This window comes from Ictalurus punctatus, chromosome 11 (assembly GCF_001660625.3).
Source record: "Ictalurus punctatus breed USDA103 chromosome 11, Coco_2.0, whole genome shotgun sequence".
NCBI lineage: Eukaryota > Metazoa > Chordata > Actinopteri > Siluriformes > Ictaluridae > Ictalurus > Ictalurus punctatus.
Window position 1 is genome coordinate 14,951,688 of NC_030426.2, and position 13,554 is coordinate 14,965,241.

General features: G+C 38.4%; 1 protein-coding gene across 2 annotated transcripts in view; it reads right to left on the bottom strand.

Moving 5' to 3' along the window:
* Positions 1 to 13,554, bottom strand: part of farp2 (FERM, RhoGEF and pleckstrin domain protein 2) — a 66,085-nt gene that overhangs the window by 22,943 nt on the left and 29,588 nt on the right. For both annotated transcript variants that reach the window (XM_017479654.3, XM_017479653.3), the window contains exons 7-13: positions 11,699 to 11,813; positions 7,375 to 7,522; positions 7,026 to 7,121; positions 5,632 to 5,795; positions 5,127 to 5,195; positions 4,958 to 5,018; positions 4,564 to 4,792 (exon numbers count right to left, since the gene is read on the bottom strand). In XM_017479654.3, coding sequence (XP_017335143.1) covers positions 4,564 to 4,792; positions 4,958 to 5,018; positions 5,127 to 5,195; positions 5,632 to 5,795; positions 7,026 to 7,121; positions 7,375 to 7,522; positions 11,699 to 11,813 — 882 coding nt within the window. The remainder of the gene's footprint in view (positions 1 to 4,563; positions 4,793 to 4,957; positions 5,019 to 5,126; positions 5,196 to 5,631; positions 5,796 to 7,025; positions 7,122 to 7,374; positions 7,523 to 11,698; positions 11,814 to 13,554) is intronic.

Below are 13,554 nucleotides of genomic sequence, written 5' to 3' on the forward strand. Positions count from 1 at the left end.
AATGGGCATAATTGACAGAATGAATAAAATACAGCACACAAATACATGGCCATTATTACAGTTTGGAACATTTCCGTAGCCAAAGAGCACAACGGGTTAGTTAGTGGTCAAGCTAGCTCAGATTAAATAAGCCAATGGTTTGGAGTTTGTGTTATTAACTATGTTCCATATTTATCTATACAATTTGAAATGACTTTATGATGTTAATGCTTATATGCTTAAATTGCTTTCTGATCATTACTAAACCTTCAATGGACTACTGCAAGACTCAATAAGAACAGCAGCACGTTGTGATCACCTTGCTTTGATCTTACCATCCAAACACTTGAGAGAAAGCTGCAGGGTTACTGCAATGCTCAGGGTGAGTAATGTGTCTACGTGAAGAGCAGACGCCCAGGCTTCATAAACAAACCTTTGACCATCTTGGGTAAATCTTCTGCTGCAACTACAGCTTCAAAGCAGCATTAAAACCCAAACAGATGTTTATCGTTACAAAAGCTAGCCAGAGTACATCGGGTTATGAAGTCAGAATGCATTAATGCATTAAGAATTTAAAGTCAATTAAACAAACAAAATTGCTCGAGTCTATGGACGTAATTGTGCATTTTTCAGATAATTTCCAAAAACAGAATTTCAGCATGCCTCAAACTCAACTAATGCCACACTGACAGAGGTCCAAGCTTGTCCAAGGATGGAGGTAAGGCAGCTGCATGGCTATTCTGTGCCCAGTTACACTGCTCGTCCTCGCTTGTGAGAGTAGAGAGGGGCTTTAGGAGGCAATAACTGCACACAATTGGTGCTGAACACAGCTTTGCCAGCTCTCAAAATGACAATGAGAATGAACTCGCCCTTAAAATTACCTGAAAACTGGTAATCCACAGTCACATCTGCTTATTCCCTACGCAAAGGTTTTCTGCATCTGTTGGTTAAAATCTTTTTATAGCTCTTTTAAATTAATCTCTGTGCCATTTAGTGTATTTTGTACTGAGGTAATGGCTAGTTTACAAAACCACAGCTGAAAAGTGCCACAGGAAGACAAACCACAAATCTGACAACTGAATTTAGTAGAAAGAGGACTGAAAAGAAACAAAGAGAGCCTGGGCGGATCGGCAAAGTGAAGCAGGACAAAATGAAGCAGGAAATGGAATTAAATGGAATTTCACAGCAGACAGAATAAGGATATTACATCACCCAAAGGGAAAACTGCATTGACCATGTCCCATCTTGTGGTTTATATCTCAATGTATTTATGGAACACACCGCAGCCAAGAAACCAAGGCATTTAAGCAGTCTGGTCGACCCACAAAACCGCATCTGCACCCAACTGATGTTTCCTGTTTCAGCCCTGTGTAATGTCTAGTACTGTATTGTCAACTTTGATCAATCCAGAAAGTTTACCTAAAGCAAAACCTATTTCATTAACTAAATGCAACTATTTAAGACAATAATGGTCAATAAGTAAACACTGAATATTTGGATGCATGAGGAACTCAAACACAAAGCTAGGTAGGATAACTGGCTATATCATTTCAGTCAAAAGGTTTACAATTTTAAGGGAAAGCCGAAATTTAATTATAAACAGTACCTAAATCTGTGTTGTCATGGAATTAATGCACTTTCAATCAGTAAGATCACATAAATCTGATCAATTATATAAATCTTTTGAAGCTTAGTATAGCAAGGAGGATGAAGCACATTCTTCATTAAATACATCTCTGTAGTGTAAAAATAACTGAAGTAAATCATCTACATATATAGATATATCCAAGTATATAGGGGAGAGTTAATACTAAGTCCCATCCAAAGGGACGCAAATGCTCCCTTCATTGAAAAATGCAGGAATGTGCTTTCAGACTACAATTCTTTTGTGCCAAGAACATTAACGACTCTGACACTATGCATGAGCTTGCATCTCGTTCATGAAGCGGGTTACATTCACACTGTTGGCTTTTTGTTGGCAGCACTCTGGAGTATTACATTCTCTGGAGTAAGAACAAATAAAATGGATTAAATCTACGATACTAAACTGCACAGTAAACTCAAGCTACATAACAATAACACCATCAACACAGAAAATCATTCATAAGAAAAAATGTGACATGGGAAAATACTGAACAGCAGGGGGCACTGTGGAGTAAATCAATCATGAAATAACCAATATCAATGCCATGAAGCCTCAACCATGCTTTGGCTCAAGGATTTTAACTGCTGCCAGTTTCACAGCTGATTCACAACAGCCCTGAGCAGAGTGCCATAACAGTCAAACCCACACCAAACACTGGAGTGGATATGTAAATAGTCAGACATTTTTTGGTATGCAAAGTTCATGGCATCTGACAATCAGATAAAACTTACTGGTCGCAGGCATGTGTTGATGATCAGATATCCAATATATTCTGATATTCAACACACAATATTGTTACTGTGGATACTTTAAAATATCCAATGTTTAAATTTTTGTTATCTCTTTAAACTTGTGATACACTATACTTAGGGAATGTTTAGTCCCTTATTTTGAGAGTGTGACTGAAGATGCACCTGTTTTATTTGTTTGTGGTTTTTTTGTTTAATAATTTGATCATTTATTTAAAACTGTTTTCAAATATGTTATCTTTGTTTCTTTTATTTAACTTTAAAAGGATCAGTGTCAGATTATTATATAAAAAGACATAATAGCATATTGAGCAAGCAAAATATCAACACATGCCTTACTGCCAGCATGGATTTATTCCTTAGCTGGAATCTTTACACCAGCATTTTAGGACAACTGTTTTCGGTGGTAATATTTAACTATTTCAAAGAAAGAAAGAAAGAAAAATAATAAAACAGCTTAGGTCACTAACCTCTAGATTAATAAATGGGTTCATACTTTCACAGTTCACTAAAATATAAACTGGAATTGCATTAAAAGATGCAGCAAATAACAGACTGCTGTATTTTTAGACTGAAATAATACATTCTGGTGCTGAATACAGCAAGAGCAATAGCATAGATGATTTCACTATTATAGCATAATTTCTAAAGCAGTGATTCTCAAACCAATACTCGGGTTTGTGAGCCACTATTCCAAACTATAGTCTATTTCAATATTCTCCTTCAAAGTTCAACACTGGATTTAAATAACTGTGGTGGCCAATCATTTTCAACAATCGGTGCTTTTAGCACTATAGACCAGCCCAAAGATCAAGTGTAAAACTGATTTAAAACATCACAAAAAAAGGCACAGAAAAGAATACAGAGCAGTAAAACAGGAGCGCTGAACCTACACTTAAACCTGGAGGAAAAATCTCTAATGTCAGCATTAAATCATAGAAAAGGGTGATTGTAGACCCAGAAGGCATGTCATGACAAGACACAAGCTTGAACAACATGGCAAACATTTAGAAAATCTCGACACACCAGAAAGCAAGAAAGACTAGTGGCTAAGTGCACTATAAGGTAAAGTTTGAAGTAAAAAGTGGCAGCAGGAAATACTAAAAGTGCCTATTAGATTCTCAATAATTATGTAGTGGGGAAAAAAGAAGTGCTGTATCAGGTTTAGCGGCAAAGATGACAGCATGCTCCACCTGGCACCAAGCCAATGTGTGTCTTTTTCAGTTCTGAAGTATTATAAAAGTGGGTATATTTTGAACAACAAAAAAAAAGCCTGACTTAAAGCCACACGGACCTTACAGCTAGCCTTGGTCCCCAAGGCATTTCTCTCTAGGATATTATAGTAGAGAACCCAATTTAGAGAAAAGTAAATACACTACATATCAAGCTGGGTGGATTTTGGGGGTTCCCCAAGGCTTAATGTACGAAGGTTGTGGCACTCAAGGAGGAAAGCTTCCATGTCTGCGGTACCAGTAAAGGGGTTGCTGTAAAACAGGTTCTGATCTGACATCAGGCCTCCATCTGAGCCCCAGTCTGAGTCCGAATCGGAGCTGCCATCGCCCGAGCCCTCTGTGCCTGTCGGCGGACAGCTAAGCTGCTCGAGCTGGTCCACCAGCTCACTAAACTGCATGGCCGAGCTAGCCTCTGAACGCGCAGAGCATGGTGGGAAATTGAGCATAGAACTGGCCTCAGATAGGTTTTCTGAGCCAGGCAAGCGCAGAGATGAGGACGACAGTCCCAGGTTGTCCAGAGAGCTACACTCTGAGCGGTTATTGACCAGTGAACTGGTCTCAGAGCGGCCAAAGGCACCATCTGAAAACACATTTGTGTTTCCGTTCATTTCACAGTCGCCATATTTGAACCTCTCGCCGTTTTCGTTAAAGCCGAACACGTACGCTTCGGTTCCGCCTGCGTAAAATGACATTTCGGCAGGGTCGTCGTCTATGAACTCCTCGCTGAACTGCAGCGGGAATGCGGGGATTGGCCCAGTGCGCAAGAACTCTGCCTCCAAAGTCTCCAAAGGAGTAAGGAAGGCCTTCCCGGCGCCTGAACCGAGGCTATGCATCTGACCCCGCCCACCCTCACCCAAAGCCATGTGATCGCCATAATCATTGCCATTTTGGGAGAAGCTACTCTCTACACGCACGAACGAGGGGCTGCAGTCTCCTGCTGCCGGGTTGTAAGGGGCACCTGGGAAGGCCGAGTTAGATGGAGAGTGGATCTTTGCAGGCTCCTCCTTCACAGGGGTAGGTGGTCTCACAGGCTGCTGAAGAGATGATATGTGCTGGATCTGCTGGATTTGAGGTTTGCTATTGTTATCCATTCGTACGGGAGAGATGGAAGAGTGCAGAGAGTGGAAGGAAACAGTGGCAGATGGGGGAGAACTGCAAATCTTAAGGCTGTCGTTGAAGGACAGGCTCTGTAAAAGAGGAAAACAGGCAGAAATGGAGGAATGAAGGGTGGTAGGGATATTATGGAAAGTAAATAAATCAAAAAAATAAAAAATAATAATTATTAGCTTTACATATGTAGTATTAAAAAGCAAAAGCTTGCGATAATGATGTGGACGTCCTTTGTTACTGACCTGCTTAGGAAAATCAGTGGCTAAGGAACGAGTTGACATACGAATCTTACTGCTGTTCCTCCTGTCAAAGACAATATACTCAATAAAAAACAGAAAACAAAAAATTCTTTTTTCTGTTTCAGCACTGCTGTACTAAAAGAAAACACGATCCTGTCCGGCAGCGTCTCACCTTTGGTAGGGTGTTCTTTTCACACCGCTGTCCCGAACATACTGAACTAGCTGCTTCTGTGTTCGCCCGCTGTCACAAAACACACAAACTAGATCAAACCTGTTCCCACCCACAAGCACGTACACAACGATAAGCCTGAAATCACATGACCTTTTCACATAGTCACCCTAAACTTGATCAACTTTGAAAACATGAAAATCTTTGGGGGAATTCATTTTAGTGAGATGGGTATATGAAATCTGTCACTCACGCAGCCTTCTCGAAAAATTTGAGGTAATATTGAAAACAGGACAAGAAGGTGTTAACGCATCATAAAATACAAGAGCCAATCATGTTTCAAGATGTTACAAGAGTTTTCTATTTGCATACTTATAGAATTTATTATAGATTTCTTGAAGAGGGTAAAAATGCAGGTACTTCCGTGTAGACTACGTTTGTGGCTATGTATATAAGACAAACAAACTGATGCATCTTATGCCCTCTCAAACACTTCTGCATGAGGTACCTGTATCTGAAGGAAGATCCCCTGCTAAAAAGCATGGCTTTGGCTTTGGGTTGTGGTTGATCAAACAGACGGAAAAACGCATGGTGCTCCACACAGCTCTTCCAGAAGATCTTGCACTGATCACGACTAGCCATCAGGAACTCCAGTGTGTCCTGATGAGGACCCTGAATGATGGACAGGGAGAGATACACAGTCACAAAGAGCTCTAGCATAAGCTGACAAGAAAAATCGTACACTCGCCATCCACTTTATTAGGAACACCAGTGCATGCAGTTATCTGAAATCAGCCAATCATGTGGCAGCAGCAAAATGTATTAAAATCATGCAGATACTGGTAAAGGGCTTCAGTTAATGTTCTCCTCAAACATCAGAATGGGGAAAAGTGGGATCTCTGTGACTTTAACTGCTGATCTCCTGGGATTTTCACAGTTTACAGAGGATGGTGCAAAAAACATTGAGTGACAGTTCTGTGAGTGGAAATGCCTTGTTGATAAGAGTGGTCAGAGGAGAATGTCCAGACTGAAAAGGTCTGACCTGGTCTGAGCTAACAGGAAGTCCATAGTAACTCATATAATCACTCTTTACAACCATGGTGTGCAGAAAAGCATCTCAGCATGCACAAAACATCAAACCTTGCGGTGGATGGTCTACAACAGCAGACGACCACATCAGGCTCCACTAATGTCAGCCAAGAACTTGAATCTGAGGCTATCATGGGCACAGGCTCACCCAAACTGGACAGTAGAAGATTTATTAAAAAATAAATAAATACATAAAGTCACCTGGTCTTTCAACAGTGTTCAACTGTCAAGTGTGGGTGAGTCTGTGCTCATGACAGCCTCAGATTCTTGTTTCTGGCTGACAGGAGTGGACTCTGATGAGGTCTTCTGCTGTTTGTTATGTTGTGTGTTCGAGATGCTTTTCTGCAGTTGTAAAGAGTGCTTATTTGAGTTACTATAGATTTCCAGTCAGCTCATTCTCCTCTGATCTCCCTCATCAGCCTGTAGACCCACCACTCACACCATATTTTTTACTTTTCATACCATTCGGTTGTGTGTGAAAATCCCAGGAGATCAGCAGTTTCTGAAATACTCAAACCAGCCCATCTGGTACCAACAATCACACCATGGTTAAAGTCACACAAATTACATCTTTCCCCCCCAATCTGATGTATGACGTGAACATTACCTGAAGCTCTTCCCCTGTATCTGCATGATTTTATGCATTGTGCTGCTGCAATATAATTGGCTGATTAGATAACTGTCTAAACGCACCGGTGTACAAGTGTTCCTAATAAAATGGAGAGCGAGTATATATTTGCAACAAAACATATGTCTTTAATTTCATTTGGTGCATATTTAGTAGTGATGCCTCTCCTGGGCTTTAATACCCACATGGACCTCGGGGTGCAGCTTGATAAGAAATCTCTTCCTTTTGAAGCTCAGTTTGCGAATCTTGGACCAGTTGAATGTGTTGATCTTGGTGTTGCCCTGAGACAGAGATTTTAAGTAAATGCTAAAGTTTATCATTTCTTTAAAAGGACAGATCTGTTTCCACTGACCAAGCTACAATTAACCCTCCCATTATGTTGACAGTCAATTTGACCCATTTCCACATTTGAGCTGTCTGAAATACTGAAACTGTGGAAGTCATTTTGACCCATAACATAAATGGATGTATCCAACCCCCCCACACAAAATAGGAGGGAGGTTAATACAAATCCGCCAAACAGTCTGTGCTCACCTGGAAGACCAGCAAGCCCATGTGGGCCACTGACAGGTTGATCTTGGTGCCTTCGCGGTCAGCTGCAGGGTGGAAACGCACACCGTACATCTCCAACTTTCGGGCAATCTCCAGCACTTGGAAATCGGACTCAGCAGGCGTCTGACCCCTGCACCAAGATAAAGAGAGAAATCACAGGTCTGCTGAGCAAAAAAAAAAAAAAAAAAGTTGTCTTTGGGGTGCAGAAAAAAAGTAGTTTACTTATTTTTTTTAAAAATATGATCATTTAGTGGATTAAAAACACAATGTTCTGATGATGATAGAAAAAGGATATCTGATCAATGACTTCCGAGTTTTTTAAAATTTATTTATTTATTTATTTATTTATTTATATATATAGATATGTATCTATATCTATATATCTATATATATCTATATATATCTATATATCTATATATATATATATATATATATCTATATATATATATATATATATATATATATAAATATAAACACATACATACACACACACACACGCTGATTACATAATTCTTCATTTAAACAAAGTTTGGTGCTAATTAAATCCATATTCTGTTTTAGTCACTAATTATTAAGAGATGACAATAAATTACACTGTTAGAAGTGTGAATATACAATATAAATTGACATTGAATAACAATACACTAAGGTGAAAAAAAAACAAGCATAGTAAGAAAATATTTATTAATATTTATTCATTCATTTAGCTTCTATCAGGCTGACCCCATTTTTACTCAGTCCTTGGTACGTGTTCTACATTCAAGGGATTTTCTTATTTTTGTGCTCTGTATTTGTGCACTCCTTTTTTTTTGTGAAATGAAATGGATATTAGTTTTAGGCAAGCGATGAAATAAAAGTCCTTGGCAGTGCATGTTTCAGGCCCTAAAAGGTATACATTTTTCCAATTCAGTTTTGGTATGCTTACAGAAAATCATATAAGGCACAGACAAGTGTAGATCTTAGACTGTGCAACAAGGGCATCAGAGCAAACAGCTGTAAGTGTGTGATTACAACCATGTAGAGGAGGACTGAAGCTATCCAGTAATGAGCATGTGGATGCCAGGCTCAAACCCAATGCCAGATTATCATCAGCACGTTCTAATTTTGCTCATCCTTTAAGCTGAGAAATCTGCTGAGGCTCCTCCCAGCAACAGTATGGCTAATAAAGGGGTCTTAACCAGGGGATTAGATACACAGCCTAACGCACAGCTGACCTGAACCTTAACCACATCCCGTACAGCCAGCGAGCCTCACTATACACAAACACCAGAGTGACAAAGACACAGAAGATGTGATAGAAAGCTCTCAAAAGGTCCAATGCTGCAATCATTATTTTACACACGCATTTCTTTTTAATAAAAACAACACTATTCCTGTTTGATATTTTCTCCAGGTGAAAATTACAGCATAAATCCTCAAGAACTGTACCATCACAGGATTAATCTAAAACAATCAGCTTCTCCAGTTTTTTCTCATATAAAAAAGTAAGCTACACCCACGGAGCAAAGGTGAAGTCATATGGAGCAGCTGCCTGACAGAACTACCGCGTCTAATCCAGATCTGCAAGCTGGTTCAAACATCTTTGATACATTTCCAAACATCAGGCAGAAAAGAATCAGAGCTTCCATCACCCTTCACTTACAGTTAACACAACAGCACTCTATAGACTGTAAAATTGTTAATTTTATTTGATTTGAAGTCATTTTTGGGGTCACGTCAGCAAATAACGTAATAAATTTTTTTTTTTTAAATTGTGGATACTCATTATGACTTCTTCAGCTATACACAGAATGGCAAGAGAAGTGCAATAAAACCAAAAGTGATGACATGAATCGCTTATTTTTAAAATATTAAATAAATGTAAAGCCTACTCAGCTAATTTATTCAGTATTTTGCTATATTTAAATACTCACTCCTCTGTCTGATTTCCATTTACTGCATTTTTAAATGTTGAAGACATTAACAGAGGTGTTGTACTTTTTATTTAACATTTGTAAAGCAGCTATTCATGCTTGACTGATTTCATTTTAGATTTTTTTTTTTTTTTTTTTTTTTTTTTTTTTACATTTCTTGAGAAGTGCATTTTATTAAAAATTTGTTTGAAAATGTACTTTGGTCTAAGTGGTCTCTGTTATTCTTTTTCTTGAAGGTTATGTTTTCATTTAGAGCTATACTGTCATCAATAGGGAAATAAGTTTACTTGCTATGTTCACTAACTTGCAAAATAGTCTTAAAAACCAACATGAAAATAAGCGTGATAAAAATTGTGGATCGTGATGTATATTTTTACCAGATCGAACACCCACCCTTCTGCTCCTATTTAGTCACTATCCCTTAATCCCACAGAAGAAAACAAGAAACTGGAGTTTATGACCATTGTCCACAAATATGTTCCTCCTGGATGATGGATTCCTACTCTTATACACTGAAGATCATTAGGAATTAATCAAATCAAAGAAAAATATTCTCTCTATATGCAGCAACAGAGGAGATAATGCAGCCTTCAAGTCCTTCTTGGAAATCTCTACTTTAGGTGTGTTAGTCATAAGTAAGTCATGGCATGCAGAGAGAGAGGGGGGGGGGGGGGGGGGATGTTTACATTAGTACAAGAAAATGAATAACAGAGGATGCACATTAGTTTATTCTTGTTTTCATCCAGTGAACAGTGTTGGATCATAGAGTATATGCTCCAGGTTTTCCTATGTGGAGGAGAGTAAGCCCTTAAAAAAACATTTTTAGCCTGGAAGTGTTTGCGTCGCTGAGCAACAGTAATACAACCAGCTTACTGTCTATAGCTATGCTTTTTTTAAAAAAATCTCTGTGGGCACAACAGCCATCTTGGCAGCAGACACGATTTTTGAAAACTGCGTTTCAGACTAGTAATTACAACATTGTGGTGGCTCTCATCTCATAATTATTACATTTCCGACAGGTCCTGGCAGGGCAGCATGTGTGATGTACACCCACTGAACAGATTTGACTCCAAAGTCCCAGTATCTTTCAGGAAACCAAAACACCTAAACTAATAGCATTTCATACAACAAACTCTACTAGTCTTCTATTCTTTTCTAGAAAGTTAAAAAAATAAATAAATAAAATACATCTTTAAAAAAGATCAACAAAACTAATTATAATACAAAACAGCAGCCAGTTGAACACAAGTTTGAGCACAACTCGGAGTATAAAGTCAGTCCTAAACTATACACTGAAAGTAGCTGATTTAAAATGATTGCAGTTTAGAAGTTTCCTGTGCAGATGTTTAAGGTACATCACAACTAATAGTGTTAAATGATCAAAACTTTGTCAGACAGAGTGACATATTTGAGCATCACCAGTCAAACAGAAACAGGGAAGCAGTTATCATCAGTCTTATTTACTTCAAGCAAGGTCCAGGTCTCTCTCTAGTCATTTGAACAACATACGAATAAAACGTGCTTTGCAGACAAGTGGTGACTCAGGTTGTGCATGCCCTGTGTTTGTACTTTATGTGATTGTTCCTGTGCTCTCGTTCAAAGCCATTTTATTAGCAAACCAGTCCAAAGAAAGGTAATGGAGCGGCTGCAAACTGAATCTGCATTTGAATACACTGAATGACCGAATAAAGTACAACATTAACACAGCAGTAAAATGTTTTAAATATTCTGCAATGTACCTTTCTAACAAGCTCAATTTGAACCGCAACACTTAAGTGCAACCTGACAGAAAAATAGCCTATTTGTAGTTCATCCCATGATCCCTTATATGTGCCATCATAGTGTATTTCAGTGAGGTGGTCCTGTCCAGTATAGATAACAAAAATACTTCCAATGTAAAGAATCCATTATACTCCCCACAAAACAATCAGACATGCCACCAGAATCTACAACGAAGCTGGGTGCGAGTGGTTTGGTACAAAGATTCTTGTTGGAGACATGTTCATGGTGTTTGCTATTCATAGTGCATCCACAAACTATTGCTGCTGTCGCATGTAACACTGTTTACCAAAAACACACTGAAGGAAAAATTCAGGAAGCTGGACAAAGAACAAACTGAATGTTACTGAAAGTCTATGGCATACACTCCCCTTGTGTATGACCCATTAAAACTATACTGAAAAAAAATGTAATTAAAAGCTTTTCAAAATGCATGCAAATCTCCATGGTGGGACACAAGCTTGAGTGTGATTTAGACAAGGAAATACAAAACCTGAAACCACACACTGTGTTCAGTAAAGGTAAAATACACCACCTAGTATTATTTGCATGATGTTCTGCACCGTTTCAGCAGTCACTATGTGCAGAAAGGACATGAATGGTAATGGTCTTACACGTGTCTGCGATGGAGCTCCATGATCTTCTCCTGAAAGTGCTCCTGGTGCGGCAGCAGCTTAGTGAGCTTCAGATACTCCCTGTCTGCAACATCATCATAGTCTCCGATCTCAGCTAAAAGATTGCGAGAAACAATAAAGACAGGTGAGGGAGAAAATCAAATCAAATCTGCAGAACAGTCTTGATATAACATTCCCATCATCACAGCCACTTGTACAGGGACTATTCAACCAGGATTCAAATCCGAATATCAAAAATGATGCAATGAAAAAAAATCTAAAGTTTCCTACTCTCACTGTCCTGCCATAACCCTCTTTTGGCATCTGATTGAGTGACACATTGGAAAAATACCAGTTTATTCTAAATAAAGCAACCATATTTCCCTCAGCTGCAAAGAAAGATGCTGTTTTGCATTTGTCAAACCATTTCTTTCAGCTAGCAGTCCTACAAACAAGCCACACAAAAGAAAACATGCACATAAAGGATCTGGACTCTTTTATTAAAAAAACAAAAAAAAACAAACTGGTATTTCTTTTGGATCCTTAGTATATAAATACTGACAGGGTTTGCTAGACTGGTAGAGTTTTGCAAAGTTTTGCCAGTAGCTAAGGAGGAAATGCACTAAGTCACTGATAGATACATGTGCTGGAAGGAAAATTAGATTTATTAGAAAATCTTACATCACATTTACTTATACTGGTTTATTAGGACTCATACAGTTCTACAGTGAGCAGACACCCATACAAAGCCTTGTTTATGAAAAACATCCCCAAACTGGGTTATCAGTTAAATACCGCAGAATGATTCAACCATGGGGAAACGCTGGTTCCGTGATGGGCAAGCCAGATATGACATCATCTCATAAACAGAGAGATTCCTGCACTGACCTGGACATTCTGGATGAGTGAGATAATTCATGTTCTCTAGAAGGGCTGAATTACAAAACATAACTGCAAGAGAAATATAAATAGAGGCTGTTTATAGCTGCGATTAGATAAGTGATAACAGGAACTATCTTGCTTTGCTGGCACTAGACAACATTAAATGCAACTGTATAAAAAGTATGATGTTCTTCATAGGAAACAAATAAATAAAAAGAAATATAAAATTGGGCTGAAAAGTGTTGAAAATCTGCTGCAGTAAAAGGGGAATACAACACTTTGGGAAGTGCTCTTCAAAACTAATCAACTTCGCTTCACATTGGCCTGCACCATACCACTCAGTCACTGATCATTTTCTTATAACACTATCTTCCAGAGTGTTATATTCTTTACATATAAACCTACTGGCAAACCACTGGGGGGACTGGTTAAAAGGCCTGCATGGTTGAGGCATGCATTTTGACCAATAAACCCAATGTGAATTCATTAAAAAAAAACCCAGCGAAACACATATCCTGAAGCTTAGTCAGGGTGACCACAGGACTTGACAAAACAATTAGTGACTAGTTAGAGGGTTCATCTGGAAATCTACAGCTTTCTGCAATATCAGTAATGCAAAGTCTTATCCCTATTCCCTTGTAGTATTAAATAAAAAGACTAAATAAGGTCACATTGGCAGAATCAAAAAGACTGGTGATTTCATATTATATATGAGCATTCAAATGCTTTAATTTCCAGCAAATTTATTAACATGTGTAAATATTTGTATAAACATGAAAAGATTCAACAACTGAGACATAAACTGAAGTTTCACAGACATTTGATGAACAGAAATGGAATAACAAGTCCCTGAACGGGGGGGGGGGACTTCTGGTGTCTTTCAGAGTCAGTAGAAAGGTCTCTTTAGTGTCCTAAAGAGTAGTTCCATATATATATATATATATATATATATATATATATATATATATATATAT